The 23,181-nt window shown below is 42.4% G+C and overlaps 1 protein-coding gene across 1 annotated transcript; it reads left to right on the top strand.

Annotated features, from left to right (window-relative positions):
- Positions 1 to 1,691: 1,691 nt before the first annotated feature.
- On the top strand, positions 1,692 to 22,885 carry LOC133618023 (protein downstream neighbor of son homolog). The gene is made up of 12 exons (XM_061978483.1): positions 1,692 to 2,160; positions 6,551 to 6,625; positions 11,498 to 11,698; positions 11,770 to 11,948; positions 12,022 to 12,097; positions 12,311 to 12,413; positions 12,507 to 12,588; positions 18,463 to 18,591; positions 18,662 to 18,860; positions 22,149 to 22,218; positions 22,286 to 22,416; positions 22,480 to 22,885. The coding sequence occupies exons 1-12, from the start codon at positions 1,822 to 1,824 to the stop codon at positions 22,618 to 22,620; spliced, it is 1,725 nt and encodes a 574-aa protein (XP_061834467.1). The 5' UTR covers positions 1,692 to 1,821; the 3' UTR covers positions 22,621 to 22,885.
- The last annotated feature ends 296 nt before the right edge of the window (positions 22,886 to 23,181 follow it).

Here is a 23,181-nt window from a genome sequence, read left to right as displayed (position 1 = left end):
ATATATATATATATATATATATATATATATATATATATATATATATATATATATATATAACTGCTTTGAACACTTTGTTGCCCGTGTGTGAAATGTGCTATTAATAAGGTTGTGATTGATTGATTGATTGATCGATCGATTGATTGATTGACCAGTCCAGGATGAACCCCAGCTGTCCCCCGAGGTCAGCTGGGATAGGCCGCTCCAGCAGCTCACTGATGACCCTGAAAGGACACAGTATAGAAAAAGGATGCTTCTTTCTCAAACATCTTAAACTCACAATTGTTTAAAAATCTAAACATCCAATTGACAAAATCCATGTATGATTCATTTTTCATTTAACGTTGATGCACGTGACACAGTGACATCTAGTGGTGTAAGTTGATCACATCATTTAATTACACTGTAATGCCGCCCACCCACCGAATTGCAGGGTTGCTGGTGACGTGACGTCACGTCCGGTTGCTGTCGCCTGGGATTTAAGCACGAAAGAAACCAGAAAAGCAAGAAGTCAAATCGAAGTCGAATAAAATTGTCACATTACATACACGCACTGTTTTCAGGCAACTTGATCCACTTTAAATATTTTCTGTTACAGACCAATAAACAATGTTTATAAAGTTATAATTTGTTGCTAAATGTATCTTTATGTACGTCTTTTTTGTTGCATTTAATGTAATAAGATGCTACACTCCATTAGAGTAGGGAGAGGTGCGAAATGTTTTCTTTCTAAATCAGGCCTGGGCAATTATTTTGACTCGGGGGCCACATTTACAGGAAAAAATGCATGTGTCTGGGGGCCGGTATATCTATTTTTAGGGACACTAATACAAAACCTCACAATAATGTCTGATTGAATGCTAAAAACACTATGACAGACCGCCTTAAGAAACGTAATGGAATTTTACATTTTTCTATGAACGATAAAACACTGAATATTGACAAAATTTGACAGTCACACCCCCTTTCGTTCGACATATTTTACAATCAAGTGAAACGCAACAAAAATGCAACAAATAGTGAAATATGAACGCGAAGGGTACAAAATAAACCCGCCTACAATCTGATATATCTGATATATCACTAAGCTTTAGAACTTTCCGCGTCTGTGGAAACGCTTCCCGCCCACACTGCTTGGTGCCTCATCTGAGCTGCTGTGACGTAGATTACCATAGTAACTAATTAGATTACCATAGAAACTAGTATACCATGCAAAAGTGCAGAATCCAACCATTGAAATACTTTGTATAGTTGAAGACTTACGGTCATTAGAAAACATTACTGCACATCATAATGGCAGCTACACTTTCCATCCTAAAGATCTAAACAAATTATATAGCAATGTCCAGCGGGCCAGATTGAAAAACTTAACGGGCCGCATGTGGCCCCCGGGCCTTGATTTGCCCAGGTCTGCCCTAAAGGCTGACGTATGCTCTCGCGTCACGTAACTTGCGTAGGCGACGCCGTTTTACTAGAGGGCGCATAACAGAAAATAATCCGTTATTGATTAAACAAAATTGGGTTTCCATTTTTTACATTAAAATATCAGGATAGTATTACGCTTACGTTTATCGTCGTCAATATCATTTTTTTTTTCGTTTTGTAGTATTATGGCATACATTCCTTTCCCACTCCAGCCCAGGAGATGGCGGCCATGCACATAACAGCTGCTCTGACATGTGTCAACAAATACACGAGAAGAAGAAGACGGCGAAGAAGAAAAAGAAGCGCCAGATTTGTAAACTACCGACGAGCGTGTGGATTATTAACATATGTATCGGATCATTTCAAAAATATTCGATCCAGTAAATAGTTGACAAAATGTCTGACGCGTCAGGCTATTCTCCCAGCTTCAAGCGGCCTTCGGAAATCATGCGAATGCGAAGGAAAAGAGCGCGGAGCGAAGCTTCTTCTTCCAGCCCAAGCGGAGCCAGCGGACAAAGCTCGTCGTCGCCGCCGTCATGTCGGCCCTTTGCTCCTGGTCCTCTTTTTAACAAAGTGGCTTCGGTGAAACGCAGGAACCCTTTCGCCAACATAGACAACACATCCACTCCCAGCAAGAGGCGGCTCATTCACGACGAAAACGACAAGATGGCGACGACCGAAACAGAATATGTGGACGAGGTGTCGTTGTTGGAAAGACTTCAACGACAGGAAAATGTCAGTAAAGTTATTATTAATAATGGAGTGTAGCATAGCTAACTATGGGTTTGAATTGTGGCTTCCCAGTGGAGGTTTTCTTTGTTTTTGCACCTGCTCTTTTAAGTCGATATCCATCCATCCATTTTCCTACCGCTTGTCCCTTATGGGGTCGCGGGGGGTGCTGGATAGGGATGATGTTTGATAAGAAATGATCGAGTTCGAGCCTATTATCGAATCCTCTTCTCGAACCGATTCCTTATCGATTCTCTTATCGAATCCAGATAGGTTGTTGTATATGGAAAAAAAAACACACAATATTTGGTTTAACAAATCACTTCACATTCTCTACTGCTCGCTACTATAGTATTACAATATCTGAGTTATTGCGCAGAAAAGTGGGGAAATAACTACAAATGTGCGCTACATCCGTTAATCGTGTTACAAAAAAGATCAATTAGACTGATACATAATGTTGGATATAGAGAACATACAAACACTTTATTCATTGAGTCAAAAATATTAAAATTCGATGATTTGGCAAAATTGCAAACAGCTAAAATGATGTGGAATTAAATGATGGAATGAATTAAGTAAAGAAGTTAAACATTGTACTGATATGATCCAGTTTAAGAGGTTGTTCAAATGAATAGTGCTTACAAAGTACAAATAAGAAGAATTATGAGAAATACTTTCAACCTTATTGAAAATAAGATATTCTTCATCTCAGTATATTAATAATGACTGAATTAATTAATTACATATTTCAAAACTGTTGTATATACTAGTTCACAGATATTTTATTATAAAAAGGTCAGTAAATGATGTATATATTTTTAAACGCTATGAAGTGGGAAAGGGGTAGGATTAAATAAGCTTTACTTCTTCCTACTCCTGTAAAGTGAAATGATATACAACTGTGATGTATTATACTGTAAGTGTGTTCATGTTCCAAATAAACTAAAGAAATAAAGAAAGCACTAGTTTATTAGACAGACTTGCAAACTCTGTCGTGGTGTAGATTACAAGATACCGTTAACGTTATCAGACACATACAAAAAGGCTCACGTTAACGTTACTGTTAGCCACTGACTATGCTTAGGTAACGTTAGTATCGCTAACATTACTGCAGTCCTGGTTGACATAGGTAACATTACTACAAGTGAGCAGATATGGAAATTAACCGGCAACAGTTAACGTTAGTTACTCACCGGCGTCACCGCCACTGTAGCTGGGACTGGGGCAGCTGGCAGAAGAAGAGGGGCGTTCTTCGTCGTCTCTGCCGCTGCTTAGAAGACACGACACGCTTGTTGTACTTCCCCCGCTTACACGAGAGCGAAGCCTGGCAATAATTGCATATTGCCGCTTCCTCGTTTTTTTTGGGTGAAATGAGGCCATGCCTTGGAGCACTTTTTCCGGTCCATTTTTTTCCTACTTTTCCTATCTGCGCCTAATGACTGAGCTACGTGACGTCATTTCTTGTGATGTCACACGGGGCATTTTTTGTCGGGACGAGATTCGTTCCCAGGGATTCAAATAAAGAACCAACTCTTTTTCTTTACTATAGTAGTCTCGATAACGGGTACCGGTTCTCAAAAAGGGATTTGAGTCCGAAGACCCGGTTCTTTTCTTATCGAACAACCGGGAACCGTTTCGAGTATCATCCCTAGTGCTGGAGCCTATCCCAGCTGCACACGGGCAGAAGGGAATAAGCGGTAGAAAATGGATGGATGGAAAATAAATGTTTTTTTATTTTGCAGAATAGAATGATTGGCAACACTAAAATTGGCCTCAGTGTGTGAATGTTGTCCGTCTATCTGTGTTGGCCCTGTGATGAGGTAGCGACTTGATCACAGGGCCAACACAGATAGACGGACAACATTCACACACTGAGGCCAATTTTAGTGTTGCCAATCATTCTATTCTGCAAAATAAAAAAACATTTATTTTCCATCCATCCATTTTCTACCGCTTATTCCCTTTGGGGTCGCGGGGGCGCTGGAGCCTATCTCAGCTACAATCGGGCGGAAGGCGGGGTACACCCTGGACAAGTCGCTACCTCATCACAGGGCCAACACAGATAGACGGACAACATTCACACACTGAGGCCAATTTTAGTGTTGCCAATCATTCTATTCTGCAAAATAAAAAAACATTTATTTTCATTTATTTTATGCTCAGCATATCCTGACCCACATAGGAGAGATTTAGGTGTGCTGAATGCATTGTGGAGAGCACCACACACAAACCCTTTACTTGTATTAATTATCGGCGGTCACTCGAACGAGTATGACGATCCTCCTGGTAGGAGTGTATCCCTTTATGGAGGATGCCTACGCGTGACTTTGTTTTACGTGGCGAGACTGGTGCACAGACAGTCACCACACAATCCTTGACAGAATCGGGTCAGGGTCCAGTGGCATGGAGTCCAAGACGACTGGGGACCCTTTTCTGCTGCAGCCTTCTTCCGCCATCGCAGCCGTTGTGGTAGTTCTTAAAAACTACAGACTTAGACTTGGACAAACTTTAATGATCCACAAGGGAAACTGTTCCACACTGTAGCTCAGTTACAAGGATGGAAAGGACAATGTAGGTATAAATAGCGATATAAAATATAACATATATACGTAATATTTACACAATATACGTACAGTATATTATATATACTGATCCATTATATTATATTAAGTCTATATCATATATACAATATATAACAATTACCATGTACATGCAATACAATATTACAGTACCGGTATATGTGAAAGGTGTCAGGTAATAGACAGATATCATCTATTGCTTTATGGCGAGTGATTATACAACTGGATGGAGTGCGGAATGAAGGAGTTCTTGAATCAAACACTGTGGGAACAAAGCTGAAGGAGCCTGTTGGAGTATGAACTCCGCTGTCCCTTAATTGTCTGGTGGAGTGGGTGGGCAGGATTGTCCATGATGGCCAGCAGTTTGTCCAGTGCCCTCCTGTCCCTCACTGACACAAACGCCTCCAACTGCGTGCCAATAGTTTGGCCGGCTTTCCGGATCAGTCCGTCAATCCGGTTTGAGTCTTCCGTCTGCTCCGCCGTTGAGGTCTTCACCGTATTTCTGGCTAGGGGGCAGTCAGGTACTAGGCCTTTGCCAAGGGCCACCTGGGGTAACAGTAGTAAAGTGGTTAACCTCCTAGTGCAGTGTTTTTCAACCACTGTGCCGCGGCACACTAGTGTGCCGTGAGATACAGTCTGGTGTGCCGTGGGAGATTATGTAGTTTCACCTATTTGGGTTAAAAATATTTTTTGCAAACCAGTAATTATAATCCGCAAATAATGTGCCGTTGTTGAGTGTCTGTGCTGTCTAGAGCTCGGCAGAGTAACCGTGTTATTCTCCTCAATATCAGTAGGTGGAAGCTTGTAGCTAATTGCTTCGTAGATGTCGGGAACAGGTCGTGTGAGACATCGATGGTTTGTTGTGATCACAATATGCAGACGGCAGTGGGAGCAGCGTCGAGGTAAAAAGGTATCTAATGCTTAAACCAAAAATAAACAAAAGGTGAGTGCCCCTAAGAAAAGGCATTAAAGTTTAGGGGTGGCTATGCAGAACGAAACTAAAACTGAACTGGCGACAAAGTAAACAAAAACAGAATTTTGGACGACAGCAAAGACTTACTGTGGAGCATGGACGGCGTGCACAAAGTACATACATACATGACATGACAATCAACAATGACCAGACAAAAAAAGATAGCGACAACTTAAATATTCTTGATTGCGAAAACAAAGCAGGTACGGGGAATAGCGTTTAAAGGAAGACATGAAATTGCAACAGGAAAATACCAAAAAACAGGAAAAGCCACCAAAATAGGAGTGCAAGACAAGAACTAACACACTATGCACAGGAGCATAACCAAAAAACTCAAAATAAGTCACGGTGTGATGTGACAGGTCATGACTGTACACCTACTTTGAGACAAGAGCTATATTGATGCATGCTTGGTTATGGTTTAAATTCATATCCAACAATTGCGACAACGACTTTTTATTGTCTACTGAGTTTCATGTTTTCTGCTGGTGGTGTGCCTCTGGATTTTTTCAGTGAAAAAAATGTGCCTTGGCTCAAAAAAGGTTGAAAAACACTGTCCTAGTGCCCCAAGACCCTATAGAGGAGCCTCCACTGCCGGATCCACCTTAACGTCATGCCCAGGACTAACTTGTATTCAAATGAATTATGTGACCCTCATTGGGAAAGACACCCCTGCTCTAAGTTCTGAATATTATTATCACTAGTATTGTTAGTGTGCGGTGAAGAAGATGCAAAACCCACGATGTGAATTTGTATTTTTTTTAAAAAAGACCTTTTTACTTTTTTCCATGTACCGGTATATTTTTTTCATGTGTGCTCATCTTTTCCATGATCCCTGCAGTGTTCGCCTGGTTCTGAAGATGACTCTCTGTTTGAGGAAAGCGAAGGAAACGTTGAAACGCCGCTGCTGTTGAAGGTACATTTACACAAAACAAATGTGTCAATTTTAGAGGTGGGAATCTTTGGGCACCTCACCATTCAAGAACTCTGATTCAATTAAAAATAAATTATTGATACACCTTTAATTTATACATACTGATGCGGTTTTACATTTATTTTTGTTTCACTAAATAAGCGTTTATCACTTTTAATTTAAAAACAACCCCAATTCATTTGTAATAAGAAACGGGTAAATTAATTCCCATGATTATTAATTGATATTGTTAAGGACAAGATCACGGGTACAAGCGGCCGAAATTAGTTTCCTTCGCCGGGTGGCGGGTCTCTCCCTTAGAGATAGGGTGAGAAGCTCTGTCATCCGGGAGGAACTCAAGAGTAAAGCCGCTGCTCCTCCACATTGAGAGGAGCCAGATGAAGTGGTTTGAGCATCTGGTCAGGATGTCACCCGAACGCCTCCCTAGGGAGGTGTTTGGGGCACACCCGACCGGCAGGAGGCCAAGGGGAAGACCCAGGACACTTTGGGAAGACTATGTCTCCCGGCTGGCCTGGGAACGCCTCGGGATCCCCCGGGAAGAACTGGACGAAGTGGCTGGGGAGAGGGAAGTCTGGGCTTCTCTGCTTAGGCTGCTGCCTCTGCGACCCGACCTCGGATAAGCGGAAGAAAATGGATGGATTATTAATTGAATGAAAATGTGTGCAAAATTGAAACATACGTGCCTTCTAGTAAAGGAGCTGGTCAGATCTCTCTGAGTCAGCCAAATTGTACAATAAATAGATTGATTATTGACGTTTACTAATCAATTCTATAATCGTCAAGGTCCGAATTGCAACGCATCTAAAATCCATTGTTTCCCCCAACTTTATCAATTTCTACTGCAGTCCTTTTATACCAGGTGCATGTTGGCATGTTACACACTGCAAGGTAGTTTTGGGTTTCACAGTGTTTCCCACAGGACAGGCATCTATTTGCGGTGGTGTGGCCGGCCGCCCGGGGGGGGGGCGATGACCAAGAAGAACGCGGAGTTGGAATATAATTACAACACTTTATGTACATTTTTATATACAGATTTGAACAATTACCGGTAGTTATTCACTGAAGTATATTAATTGTGGTTCTTACAAAAAATATATCTTATAAAATATAAAAGCTAAAATGTCTCTTAAAGCTCTGCCCCTTTAATTAGTGCATACTAAATAATTTAACTTTAGCCTACTCATTGTTATTTTATTTTCAAATTTACTAGCCTGTGGAAAAAGTTAATGTTGATATTTACCTCAGAAGGCTGCAAATAGAAAAGAGGCATTCAATTTTTATTTAAATTGTATTTGATATGCCATTGATATTTTTTAATTATTATTATTATTATTATTTGAAACTCAATTTTGCATTCCGCCCGATTGTAGCTGAGATAGGCTCCAGCGCCCCCCGCGACCCCAAAGGGAATAAGCGGTAGAAAATGGATGGATGGATGGAGTTTGCATGTCACTATAAAGTTATATAAGCCTTGCTTGTTCAATATTTAATGCAAAACTTGTTTGGGTCCCTATTAAAAGGTTAATTTGTTCAACCTTGGCCCGCGGCTTTGTTCAATTTTAAATTTTGGCTCACTCTGTATTTGAGTTTGACACCCCTGGTATACACCGTTTTGATAATACCTCCTCTCCAAGTCGAGCCCTTTTCGGCCGTTGGAAATATTTTTCTATACTCATCTGTGTGAAGGAGTGAACATCCAACATTAGAATTTATTACTAACAGAACCGCTCTATGTACAGTGCCGTCTAACCTTAAGCGGCAGCAGCTCAACACATGCAGGAGCCAGTGCTCATGGCTTATATCTTACTAAAATCATTCCCGTTGACTATTTACAACACTACACAGTATTTATTATTATTATTATCTATACCGTATTTTCCGCACCATAAGGCGCCCTGGGTTATAAGCCGCGCCTTCAATGAACGGCATATTTCAAAACTTTGTCCACCTATAAGCCGCCCCGTGTTGTAAGCCGCATCTAACTGCGCTAAAGGAATGTCAAAAAAACAGTCAGATAGGTCAGTCAAACTTTAATAATATATTAAAACCAGCGTGATGTGGGCGCGCATGGAATCGTATATCAACATGGACAGAGCTGCGTGAAAAAAGCCACCCGGCCTCTTCGCGTAAACTTAAACTTACCTTAACCACTCGCTCATCTTTTCTTCATCCATCCCTTCGAGTTAGCTTTTATGATGACGCCGGCTGGAAAGGTCTCTTTTGGCAAGGTCTTCCTTTTGAATATCACCATGGGTGGAAGTTTCTGGCCATTAGCATGGCAAGCTAGAACCACAGTGAAGGATGACTTCTCATTCCCTGTGGTGCGAATATTCACCGTACGTGCTCCCGTTGTATCCACAGTGCGGTTCACAGGAATATCAGTTGCTGTGAAATAGTAATCCGTGTGCGGATGGAGAGATTGCGTCTTTTCATGAACCGGATACCTGTCGCTTAGTAGGAGCCATTTTGTGGTCTTTACAGATGTAAACACACAAAGGAAATGAAACGTACGGTAATATCCGCGCGCTTTTTCTTCTTCTACGCGGGCGGGTGGTTGCTTACAGTAGAAGAAGAAGCGCTTCCTGTTCTATAGGGGCGGGTGCTTACCTTGGCGGTTGCTTGCGTAGAAGAAGAAGCGCTTCCTGTTCTACCGGGAAAAAAGATGGCGGCTGTTTACCGAAGTTGCGAGACCGAAACTTTATGAAAATGAATCTTAATATTTATCCATATATAAAGCGCACCGGGTTACAAGGCGCACTGTCAGCTTTTGAGAAAATTTGTGGTTTTTAGGTGCGCCTTATAGTGCGGAAAATACGGTAATTACATTTAAATGACATTGCATACATGTAAAATTAAATGCTATTTCACATTATTTGACCAGTAGCAGTTACACTCATCTGAACAGGTCAGCCACCTGTTTAAAGCCTAATCACAGTTGACATCTTGAAATGAAGGGCCTTTAATGGCCAAAACATTAACCTGGACAGCTTTTTAAGAGCTGCTTGGCTCAGATTTTATTCTTTTCATTGCATTCACATGCTGCAATGGACAGTGGACAATTTAGCTCCAGTATTAATGCAATATCTGAAGCACCGTCTCCACGTGTGTATATTGACAACAGGGTTATAACCTGGACACGTTAGCTCGTCGAATGAAAACACCTGACTGTTACTACGTGCGTCTGCCCCGCCCCCCGAGCAAACAGCGGCGATGTTAATAAAGCAGCGTCAGGCTGCTCACGTCGGTGAAACGCCAGGACGTCTTACCCTCGTATTTTCATCCGGTCGGTCCGTTCCGTCCTCTTCTTCTTCTTCTTCTTCTTCTTCTGGCGCACAAGGTGAATGAATTGCTATTGGCGAGTTACAATGCATAGTAGGCTACCGCCACCTACTGCACCGGTGTTGTAACTACAAGCTCCATTCACAGACAGAGTCTCATTGCTTTTATGAGCGGTAGAGCGAGTCAAAAGCCGAAAAATCCATTTGTGGCGGACGTAATTCTATCGTGGCGGGCCGCCACAAATAAATGAATGTGTGGGAAACCCTGGTTTCAATCACGGCCGGGAACTCTCAGGAGTTGTACCTATGCTTGCATAAACTTACTTTCGGTATCCCTGTTCCCCTCCTAAGTCCAAACTCATCCATGATATGTTAATTCTATCGTGTGCATCGTCCAAAGCCAATTAAATTATATGATCGCTCTTCTTCCAAGTTGATAAATGAGAGCCATTAGTGGGTAGAGCCAGGACAGCGGTGTCAATTTCTCTGTGTGTGCGGGACTGCTTTAAAGAGATTGACGATGCCTTTGGACAACAATTCTATCAGGCTCGTTTGGTGTTTTTTTTCTTATCGTCTATTTAATCCCCGTAATTAGGGCTGCAGCTATTGATTATTTTATCAAGTAATGTATCGATCAGTTCGTTTGATAAAAACACACTTTATTGCCTCAATTTGTCCATCCATCCATTTCTACCGCTTGTCCCTTTCGGGGTCGCGGGAGGTGCTGGAGCCTATCTCAGCTGCATTCGGGCAGAAGGCAGGGTACACCCTGGACAAGTCGCCACCTCATCGCAGGGCCAACACAGCTAGACAGACAACATTCACACACTAAGGCCAATTTAGTTCTGCCAATCAACCGCAGGTTCATGTTTTTGGAGGTGGTAGGAAGCCAGAGTACCCGGAGGGAACCCACGCAGTCACGAGGAGAACATGCAAACCCCACACAGAAAGATCCCGAGCCCGGGGTTGAACTCAGGACCTTCGTATTGTGAGGCACATGCACTAACCCCTGTGTCACGGTGCTGCCCGCCTGAATTTGTATTTCAGGAAAAATTACTTTTTCTACTTTTTTTTAATAAATGCACATTTTTAACATGTGTGCATTAATAAAAAAAAACTTCACACTGTTTGTCACCACCCATCTCACAGACAATCCACACAACACCACTCTCATGTGCGCTCTATTGCAAAGGCTGTGCAGGAATGATGTCCGCATAGTTAAAGTTCAGGTTACACCATGCGGCTCGGATTTTATGTATTTTTATTAGTTAAACTCATTAAATAATAAACAGAAGCATCATAATTTACAATACAGGCTTTTTTTTATTATCCTGAGAACCAGTGTCCTCTGCAGTGGACAATTGATTTTTGTCACTTTCAGATATCGTCAGAAATACCCCTGTCATGCAAAACAAAAATGTCTACTTCAGAGGATATGGCACAATCACATTTAAGTGTCAGGAATGCACAAGAAAGGGTGTATTTGTAGTGTTTTTTTCTACATCATGATAAACTTTTGTGTTTTTCCCATAAAGTTCCAGTATATTAATGTGACTTGACATGTCTCTTCATCAAGAGTCCGCAGGCCATTGCTCCTCTCTCCATAGAAGCTTCTCTCTGCTCAGAGTATCCACCTGACTGGAGCTTGAAGACCCGCCTCCTCTTTTCGTCTTTGCGGTCATTGTCTTGGTCTGAGCAGCCCAAAGCTCAAGAGGAAGCGTTAGGGCTGAGTCAGCACTGCCGAACACAATTCATCACTTTACCTCACAGTCTACAGGTCTCCATCCTTTTCTGCCAAACCTTTTTAAGAACTCTATGTTGTATTGAGATTACTGTTTCTTCCTACAGGATCCAAGGTCTTGCAGCGAGCTCCGCTGTGCTTTTCAGCAAAGCCTAATCTACTGGCAGCATCCCAGCCTGCCATGGGTGCCCTTGTTCCCCAGGATGAATGCCAATAGAAGGTTCACAGGCACAAGCGCCCCCTGGGCACAAGACGCTACACTGCAGCAGAGTCTGATGAATGAATGGTGAGGAAGCGAGGCGTCAAGGTTCAGGTGCCCAGAAATGCAAACATCAAATTGTTTCTGTATGTCGGTGTAGGTCAGCCAGTCTTTCGTCGCTTTACAGTCTACTAAAGTCCAGGCTGTGTCCTTACTTCTATGTGTGCGCTTATCAGGTATGACTTTTGTCTTCTAATTCAAGAAATGCTGCACAAATATCAACTTCAATACATAAACGGACACATTTTACCTTTATTTTATACATGAATACCTCAGAGTTGCCATCTTGCTAGTGTTCATAAATTGAGATAATATATATGGTAGTAGATTCAGTGAATGTACTGCTGACAAATATTTTCTTTCCCCACTATGCTGGTGCTACTTGTCAGTTCACAGTGTTGTTCAGGACAGCAGGTCTGGCAGGTTCAAGCAGCATCACTGCTCTGATTTCTCCCACAGCTAGAGGCCTGCGGGAGGCAATGGAGGCTGAAGGTGAGTTGTTGCATTTGCTGCTTCTATTTCCATTATTTTTTTATCATTTTAATAACTTTTGTCTTTGTTGTGGCCACTGTTGGCCTGTGTCAGGCATCGAGTTCAGTATGCCTCTCTTGGATGAAAGGAAGAAGACCGGTGAGCAACAGAATCCTTGTAAGGAGCAGCAGCAAGAGTAAGATATTTAATATTTTTTTGATTTCTTTATTAAAACACGCATTTTACACAAATATTCCGGTATACATTACAGGTTTATCCTAGATTGCCAGTAAATATGTGGTGGTGGGTAGAGATATCCGATAATATCGGGCTGCCTATATTATGGGCCGATAAATGCTTTAAAATGTAATATCGGGAATTATCGGTATCGGTTTCAAAGTTATCTGTATCGGTTTCAAAAAGTAACATTTATGACTTTTTAAAACGCCGCTGTGTACACGGACGTAAAGAGATGCAGAGCGCCAATAAACCTTAAAGGCACTGCCTTTGCGTGCCGGCTCAGTCACATAATATCTTTGGCTTTTCATACACAAAAGTGAATGCAAATCATACTTGGTCAACAGCCATACAGGTCACACTGAGGGTGGCCGTATAAACAACTTTAACACCGTTGCAAATATGCGCCACACTGTGATCCCACACCAAACAAGAATGACAAACAAATTTCAGGAGAACATCCGCACCGTAACACAACATAAACACAACAGAACAAATTCCCAGAACCCCTTGCAGCACTAACTCTTCCGGGACGCTACAATATACACCCCCCGCTACGCCCCCAACCCCAACCTCAACCTCCTCATGCTCTCTCAGGGAGAGCATGTCCCAAATTCCAAGCTGCTGTTTTGAGGCATGTTAAAAAAAAGAATGCACTTTGTGACTTCAATAATAAATATGGCAGATGCCATGTTTTTTCCATAACTTGAGTTGATTTATTTTGGAAAACCTTGTTACATTGTTTAATGCATCCAGCGGGGCATCACAACAAAATTTGCCATAATAATGTGTTAATTCCACGACTTTATATATTGGTATCGGTTGATCTCGGAATCGGTAATTAAGAGTTGGACAATATTAGAATATCGGATATTGGCAAACAAGCCATTATCGGACATCTCTAGTGGTGGGGCATGGCTATGAGTGTGGTCAATGACATACAGGTACCGTATTTTCCGCACCATAAGGCGCCCTGGGTTAAAAGCCGCGCCTTCATTGAAGGGCATATTTCAAAACTTTGTCCACCTATAAGCCGCCCGGTGTTGTAAGCCGCATCTAACTGCGCTAAAGGAATGTCAAAAAAACAGTCAGATAGGTCAGTCAAACTTTAATAATATATTAAAAACCAGCGTTCTAACAACTCTGTTCACTCCCAAAATGTACGCAAATGTGCAATCACAAACATACGTATATCAACATGGACAGAGCTGCGTGAAAAAAGCCACCCGGCCTCTTCGCGTAAACTTAAACTTACCTTAACCACTCGCTCATCTTTTCTTCATCCATCCCTTCGAGTTAGCTTTTATGATGACGCCGGCTGGAAAGGTCTCTTTTGGCAAGGTCTTCCTTTTGAATATCACCATGGGTGGAAGTTTCTGGCCATTAGCATGGCAAGCTAGAACCACAGTGAAGGATGACTTCTCATTCCCTGTGGTGCGAATATTCACCGTACGTGCTCCCGTTCCACAGTGCGGTTCACAGGAATATCAGTTGCTGTGAAATAGTAATCCGTGTGCGGATGGAGAGATTGCGTCTTTTCATGAACCGGATCCCTGTCGTTTAGTAGGAGCCATTTTGTGGTCTTTACAGATGTAAACACACAAAGGAAATGAAACGTACGGTGATATCCGCGCGCTTTTTCTTCTTCTACGCGGGCGGGTGGTTGCTTACAGTAGAAGAAGAAGCGCTTCCTGTTCTATGGGGGCGGGTGCTTACCTTGGCGGTTGCTTGCGTAGAAGAAGAAGCGCTTCCTGTTCTACCGGGAAAAAAGATGGCGGCTGTTTACCGAAGTTGCGAGACCGAAACTTTATGAAAATGAATCTTAATATTTATCCATATATAAAGCGCACCGGGTTAAAAGCCGCACTGTCAGCTTTTGAGAAAATTTGTGGTTTTTAGGTGCGGCTTATAGTGCGGAAAATACGGTACCCCCAGGGGTACGCGTACCCCCATTTGAGAACCACTGCTCTAGCGGGTAACTTTTCAAATGATGCTACATTAGCAGTGCTGCTACTTTTTGTAACAATGCTTTTGCCGCATAAATGTTGAACATATTCCCGCTTGAAGCCAAACCACCGCCGGACAATGGATCCCGTGCTGTTTTTCTTGGTAATTAATTCTTCCATTTGTTACCAGATTCGCACCTTCTCTCTCTCGTATTACCACCCGCACCTCACCGTTAGCATCACAGTTAACGTTACGTTACCATGTCGCTACCTGTCTGCTCCGCGGAAGCGTGTGACGTTGCACACGTGACGTATGTAAGAAGGTGCGCTTGTTTTACGTCTCTGTGAGAAGGAGAGACAAGAAAGAGTGGGAAACGCATGTAGTGTAATGCCCGCAGCTAAAAGCTACTGCGTAAGAATGTTTACTCGAATATTACAATATAGTAATTTTCTATATTGCACAGAGACAAACCCGCGATATATCGAGTATATCGCCCAGCCCTATGTGAGTTGAAAATGACAGTTTTAGGGGGAAAAAACATAAAAATGTGTTTAATATATATGAACTTTTAATATTCGTACTGGAAGCATCCATACATCCATCTTTTTCTGCTTATCTGAGTTTGAGTTGCGGGGGCAGCAGCCTAAGCAGAGAAACCCAGATTTTCCTTTCCCCAGCTACTTCGTCCAGCTCTTCTTTGGGGATCCTGACACATTCCCAGGCCAGCTGGGAGACTTAATCTCTCCACCCTGTCCTGGGTTTTATCTGTGGTCTCCTGCCAGTCGAACATGCTCTTAACACCTTCCCAGGAAGGCGTTCAGGCGGCATTCTGACCAGATGCCCGAACCACCTCCCCTGGTTCCTCTCGATGTGGAGGCTTTACTTAAAGCTCTTCCCGAATGACAGAGCCCCTCACCCTATCTTGAAGGGAGAGCCCCAGCCACCCGACGGAGGAAACTCATTTTGGCCGCTTGTACCCGTGATCTTGGCCTTTAGGTCATAACCCAAAGCTCATGACCATATATGAGGATGGGAACATGGATCGACTGAAAAGTTGAGTTTTGCCTTCCGGCTCAACTCCTTCTTTACCACAACTGTACTGCAAGAGTGCGCAAGACAAAACCTTGGCAGTCACCCATGAGCAACCTTCCCTCTAAAGTACGCACTGCTCACGTGTCCTCTGCGCACAGCAAATCTATGCCGCGCAAAAAATCAAATCCCACTCTAAACAAAATAAACAAATTGTTTGTTTTGTATGATTTTGCAACGCAACTGTGAGTAACAGGTGACGAAAGGCGGCCACAACAGATAAAAACAATGTTTGTCAACACTTAAATTATTGTAACGTCTGTGGAGACACTTAAAGGAGGACAGGAATTCCATCGGTCCCTTTATTTAGCGAAATTGTTTGTCTGCCATAACCACACCAAAACAATGTGTAAAATACTTTTATCTAGCAAAACTGGTCGTTGTCTACCGTACAAACCAAGCCAAAAGCAACTCTTTGTCATCTGTTATATCAACAGCAGCTGCTTGCTCTCTCGCTCACCTGCACCAACACATACACTATGGCAATTAGCCACTGGTGCGTTTATGGCCACACAAAAAGTTGGACAACTCCAACACTACATGTAAAGTGTAAATTTCAGGTCGTTTTACTATGACTCCTCAATCAGTGTGCTTATTCTACTGTCATTTGTTAAGAATGTTATTTTTTGGATATTAATCATGAAATGATGTTACAGCACTACATAATTGCTAATAAAAATATTTATTTTACGGACAGAAAGTTAATAAACACTTCATCTCGTGCAACATGTGAATGTTTTAAGGGGAACTAAATGTGATCTCTGAAAGGGGTACACAATCTTTCCAAAGCCAGACCCCCACCCAGGCATAAAATACTATAGTGCATAGCTGAATTAAAAAAAAACAACAATATCTAAGTGGGCCAAATCACATATATTAGAAAATAATCTCTTGAAATTGACTACTGTCACTTGATTATAATAATAAGACATTTCAATTGTTATGTCAGGTTTGAGACAAATGTGCTGCTGGTATGACCACAGTGTGCACGCTAGAGATGCGCGGTTTGCGGGCACAACCGCGGAGTCCGCGGATTATCCACGGATCGGGCGGATGAAATTTAAAAAAATTAGATTTTATCCGCGGGTCGGGTCGGGCGGTTGAAATAAAAAATAAAAAAGATTTTAAATAGATTCAGGCGGGTGGCAGTTAAACCAATTCGGAAATATATATACATAGTTAAATGTTGTTACCCACATACGAAAAACAAGCAGGCACCTGCAGCATATGCCACAACAGAAGAAAAAAAAGAAGAAGAGATGGACATCCGCGAGAAGGGCCCGACGCACGTCCAGGGTCACCACCGCGCCCACCGCACCGACACCCCGCCTCGTCCGCCTTCGCCGCAGCCGGCGTCACGCGCAGCAGGTAAGCAGCTTACCTGGGGGCTCGTAACAGGGGTCACTCCGCCCGCGCAGCTTACCTGCCCGCGCAGCTAACCTGCCCGCCACCCCTGTTGCCTGGGGCGCGTAACAGGGGTCACTCCGCGCGCAGTGCGTTCACGAAAGGGGTGGGGCTCACCCTGGTTGATATAGACAGCAGGACGGTGGCCAAGGAAGTCGGAACCCGCTAAGGAGTGTGTAAGAACCCACCTGCCGAATCAACTAGCCCTGAAAATGGATGGCGCTGGAGCGTCGGGCCCATACCCGGCCGTCGCCGGCAGCGAGACGCGCTTGGAGGTGCGCTCAGCGCGGCTCCCATATGATTGCGCACTGGTGTGCGTCTGGGCCGTGACAGCGTGGCACGCGAATGTCTGTGCTTCATTAGAACTAACACCATGTTGTACACACTCAACTCCTTCAATGCCATTGCTATTACTCAGGACTCAAGAAGTAGCACCCGGCTTCCAAAAAGTTGGTGACCCCTGAGCTAGAGTAAACGGGTAGCACCAAATCAGATTGCTTGTAATAATGTAAACTATTAGTGGCTGTTTTGATCATAAAGTTGATTTGACCATTGTTGGATACCCCTCAAAAATGAATAGCGTTATAATGTATTCAGGTAAAAATAATAGACCTGGGGATGTCCGATAATGGCTTTTTGCCGATATCCAATATTCCGATATCCAATATTCCGATATTGTCCAACTCTTTAATTACCGATACCAACAGATATATGCAGTCGTGGAATTAACACATTATTATGCCTAATTTGGACAACCAGGTATGGTGGAGATAAGGTACTTTAAAAAATAAATAAGATAAACAAATTAAAAACATTTTCTTGAATAAAGAAGAAAGTAAAACAATACAAAAACAGTTACCGTATTTTTCGGAGTATAAGTCGCACCTGCCGAAAATGCATAATAAAGAAGGAAAAAAACATATATAAGTCGCACTGGAGCCCGGCCAAACTATGAAAAAAACTGTGACTTATAGTCCGAAAAATACGGTACATAGAAACTAGTAATTAATGAAAATTAGTAAAATTAACTGTTAAAGGTTAGTACTATTAGTGGACCAGCAGCACGCATAATCATGTGTGCTTACGGACTGTATCCCTTGCAGACTGTATTGATATATAATGTAGGAACCAGAGTATTAATAACAGAAAGAAACAACCCTTTTGTGTGAATGAGTGTGAATGGGGGAGGGAGTTTTTTTGGGTTGGTGCACTAATTGTAAGTGTATCTTGTGTTTTTTATGTTGATTTAATTAAAAAAAACAAAAAAACCATACCGATAATAAAAAAAAACCGATACAGATAATTTCCGATATTACATTTTAACGCATTTATCGGCCGATAATATCGGACATCCCTAAATAGACCCTAAAGATTGTCATTTCCACTGCAATAGGTCAGCGCATGAGGACTGTTGGGCTGGTTGTGAAGACGACAATGAAAATGGAGGCAGCAGCCTCTCCTGGCTAAAGCAAATAGGAGTCCAGGACAAGATCAAGAATCCGGACCGTGTGTCCATGCAACTGTATCCTCTTCACACTGACCTGGCACCGTGTCCCATTATGTGTCCACATGCTCCATAACTGTGTGTCCAGTCGCAAGGAGAGCCAAGCGGTGAGTCTGGACCACAAGCCTGAATCTGTGCTGTCCATAGAAGGACCGCACACCTTCACGCTCATCAACTTCCTCATCAACTGCAAGAGCATCGTCGCCACGGCCGGCTCTCAGGCGGGACTTCCTCCGACATTGTTGGCGCCACTCGCTTTTAGAGGCGCTGCCATGCACTCACTGAAGGTGTGGACATCACAGGACAACATTTCTCAGTTGTTGCACTTAGTACTTACATTAAGGTCCTGATGTACTAAGAACCAAATATCATGCAAACTATAAAATTACGTGTACGATTAGTGGGCGTATTGCATGTGATCGACTAAGACAATTAAAAAGTGGTGCAGACCGCCTTTATTTAAATGATTTTGCGAAGTAGTGTCAAAGCGCTTTGAGTACCTTGAAGGTAGAAAAGCGCTATACAAGTACAACCCATTTATCATTTATCATTTACTACATGTAGAATGGGTTATACTTGTATAGCTAGACTGACCATACGTCCTCTTTTCCCCGGACATGTCCTCTTTTGCGGGGCTGTCCGGGCGGAGTTTCTTTAAATGCCTCAAATGTCCGGCATTTTGAGTTAGGGTTGCGTGTATCTTCAATGTACGTTCAGGGTTAAGAAGGGGTTGAAAACAAAACAAATTGTGAAGGTGTGCGCAAGCAGCAGCATTCGTGAGGGAGGGGTAGAGACAGCGTGGGATTTTTTGATTGATTGAAACTTTTATTAGTAGATTGCACAGTACGGTACATATTCCGTACAATTGACCACTAATTGGTAACACCCGAATACGCTTTTTAACTTGTTTAAGTCTGGGTCCACATTAGGGAGTGGAGAGACAGACAAGACACCCGGTTTGCTTGTTTTTTTTTATTGTATCGATTATCGCTTTCCGCCAGTGTTTTGTATTGTTTATATTTGCCTGGTCAAATTTCCGTCCCCGTTTATTGCGTTTTTATTTTGATTCGCCAAAAGTTTTATCAATGACAACTACTGCCGCAGTTTGCACTCGGACAAGTTTACCGCGAGGGGCTGTCAAAATAAAAACATTTTGAAATGAGGAATAGATCTGAAGTTGATGTAGACTCCAGAGATTTAAGCGTTAAATATAAAATGTATGTATGCCCTGGCACACCATTATCATTATTTCATGACCCAAGCAAAACACTTTTTTACACTTTTATACTTAAATAAATACACCTACAACTTAGTAAATAAAAACATAGAAAAAACTACCAGCAGCGGTAAAGTTTAGATCCAAGAAGGAAAGAAGAAAATGAATGAAGGTTTATAACTATACATTTACATATGTGTACAAATTTGTTTTCTTTTTAATTTGTTTTTTTTAATGAATTAACGTTTATGACAACCTTTTTCTAAAACACAATATAGAATGTGAGATATAACAGGATAATGCATACGTTTATAATTTTTTTTCAAAACGCTAAAAAAAAGGGGGACCCCATTTTTATGACTTGATTGGGTCCCTGGGACCCCATTTTGAAAATTCCTAGCACCAACACTGCTGTCAACAGAGGAGGAAAAATGCTTTATTTAAATAAATATATTATTTTATTTTTAAAGCAAGTTCTGAGTATCATTGGCTAATTTTCACGCATTTTTGTGTCCTCTTTTTGGGATTTCAGAATATAGTCAGCCTAGTATAGCGCTTTTCTACCTTCAAGGTACTCAAAGCGCTTTGACACTTATTTCCACATTCACCCATTCACACACAGATGGCGGGAGCTGCCATGCAAGGCACTAACCACGACCCATCAGTAGCAAGGGTGAAGTGTCTTGCTCAAGGACACAACGGACATGTTGGTAGAAGATGGGGATCGAACCAGGAACCCTCAGGTTGCTGGCACGGCCACTCTCCCAACTTCGCCACGCCGTCCCTACTAATCTGTTAACACCTTTTTTGCAATATAAAAATGCGATCGAGACACATTATTTTTATCACACAGACGGTGCTCTGCATGTAGGTGGACCATCTCAACAGCAGAGCATTACATTTTTTTCAGACACCCAAAAGCATCATTTTTATTTGTTATAATCCACCCCTTAAGTCAGTCAGCAGCTAAAAAATCAAAACTATTGCTGAAAGGCCAAATATGTTGACACGCATACCGTATTTTTCGGAGTATAAGTCGCACCTGCCGAAAATGCATAATAAAGAAGGAAACAAACATATATAAATCGCACTGGAGCCCGGCCAAACTATGAAAAAAACTGTGACTTATAGTCCGAAAAATACGGTACGTATGATTCTGTCCATCGTCTGTCTTTGTAGCATGATCGCCTCTTTTCTCACAGCCGTGTGCCCAACTGCCAGTTTGCACGCACTTTTCAGACGTACTCAACAAAGACGCAACATAATGCCTGCAGAACTGTGATCTGTCTTGATAGATCACACTGCGTGTGCTGAACAATTTTATTTCCTTCCAGTTTTTTTGGGCGTTCTGATGATCTGTATATATTCTGCATCTTCATGAAGACAGACACACTAAATCAGGGGTGTCAAACTCAAATACAGAGTGGGCCAAAATTTAAAACTGAACAAAGCCGCGGGCCAAGGTTGAACAAATTAACCTTTAACGTACTTTACGAGCTATCGTCATGCCCGCTTTTCATCCATTCTAACATCATTCAGACCCAGTCACAAGATATGTGCGGCTTCACTACGCACACATGACCGAATGCAACGTATACTTCATCAACAGCGATACAGGTTACACTGAGGGTGCCAGTATAAAAAACTTTAACACTGTTAGAAATATACGCCACACTGGGAATCCACACCAAACAAGAATGACAAACACGTTTCGGGAGAACATCCGCACCGTAACACAACAGAACAAATACCCAGAATCCTTTGCAGCACTAACTCTTCCGGGAAGCTACAAAATACACCCCCGCTACCACCACACCTCCCCCCCACACACACATACCTTGTAGCGTCCCGGAAGAGTTAGTGCTGCAAAGGGTTCTGGTTTGGTGTGGATTCACAGTGTGGCGTATATTTCTAACAGTGTTAAAAGTTTTTTTATTCGGCTACCCTGCATTGCTGTTGATGAAGTATGCGTTGCATTCTAATTTGTGTGCGTGCAGTAGCCGCACATGTTATGTGACTGGTCCAGTGATGGCTGGCTGGCGTTTGGAAGACTCCCGGGAGAATAGGCGTGCCAGCTCTAGTGTTAATTTGATATCGCCTCAAGGGCCAAGTGAAATTACACAGCGGGCCAGAGTTTGACACCCATGCACTAAATGGATTGTGCTTTATTTTGAGATGCAATTCTCTGCGCACAAATTTAATAGATCAGCTTTGCGTGTGCTATAAAGTTTGCACGTGTTTTGGTATGCGCAAAACTAGTCTTTTCAGTGCATAAGTGCAAGTGAGAAGTAGGGAAAATGTAGCATACTGTCAAACATTACAATTCAACTTGTATGTCTTCTATAAATGGTTCTTTCAGGCTCGTTGTGTGAACGTGAAGAGCCAGGTTGGTTCTACCTACCAGAACGTCAGCTGTCTGGAGATAGCAGGTAGCTGAAGGCTCCGTGGGTTAAGCCAGCTCTATTTGTGAAATCTGTTTTTTTTGTCATCATTAAGGACCCATTCTGCCATCCTCTCTTCACACCATAACCACCTTGCTTGGACCCGCACAGAAAGGAAACTTCTCAGCCACTCTCCATACTCACACGCCAACAGCCATCATGAACGTGCACAACCCCAAGCAACAGGTAAAACAAAAACACAAATGTTTTGAAAAAAACACGTTTCCATTGTTTCATATGTTTCTGTAGTGTGTAAACGGGACGGCGGACCTTTCTGCATGTGGCCTTCATCCCGCCTCCATCCAGCAGCTGCAGCAATCCCCCAGCCTCGGCAAGACGGCGCTCATGCAGATCACCATGGAGGACTACAGCTACACTTGGAAGAACTGACGTGGTCCTAGTTTGTTTTCAGTGTGGTTTTGTTGCACAAAATAAAGTGCACTTAGGCATAATACATGCTATACTTTGCACTGGAAATGTAATATTTTGTGTTTAGTGTACAATTGCTTTAACTTATGTTTTTATTTTTGTATATTTTAAATGTAAACAACAAAAATAAATAATTGTCTTCTACAGTGTGTGCCTAAAGTCTTAACACTAAACACAAATGTATATAAGTACATTTGTAAAAAAAATAAAATAAAATTATATACATCCATCCATCCATTTTCTACCGCTTATTCCCTTTGGGGTCGCGGGTGGTGCTGGAGCCTATCTCAGCTACAATCGGGCGGAAGGTGGGGTACACCCTGGAGAAGTCGCCACCTCATCGCAGGGCCAACACAGATAGACAACATTCACACTCACATTCACACACTATGGCCAATTTAGTGTTGCCAATCAACCTATCCCCAGGTGCATGTCTTTGGAGGTGGGAGGAGTATAATGTAAATATTGTTATACTCTGTAAAGTAATGCAGGCAAATCATTTTAAATGCATTCATGTTAGTG

Source organism: Nerophis lumbriciformis, linkage group LG01 (genome assembly GCF_033978685.3).
Source record: "Nerophis lumbriciformis linkage group LG01, RoL_Nlum_v2.1, whole genome shotgun sequence".
Classification (NCBI taxonomy): domain Eukaryota; kingdom Metazoa; phylum Chordata; class Actinopteri; order Syngnathiformes; family Syngnathidae; genus Nerophis; species Nerophis lumbriciformis.
The sequence above is the reverse complement of the archived record's forward strand: the minus strand, read 5'-3'. Positions and strand labels throughout refer to the sequence as shown.

Bases quoted from the DNA above. Each gene is read 5' to 3' on its own strand.
- LOC133618023 (XM_061978483.1), top strand. From the start codon at position 1,822: ATGTCTGACGCGTCAGGCTATTCTCCCAGCTTCAAGCGGCCTTCGGAA. The intron at 11,699-11,769 runs GTCTCCATCCTT...TTCTTCCTACAG, and splicing joins CTTTACCTCACAGTCTACAG to GATCCAAGGTCTTGCAGCGA. The intron at 12,414-12,506 runs GTGAGTTGTTGC...GGCCTGTGTCAG, and splicing joins GGAGGCAATGGAGGCTGAAG to GCATCGAGTTCAGTATGCCT.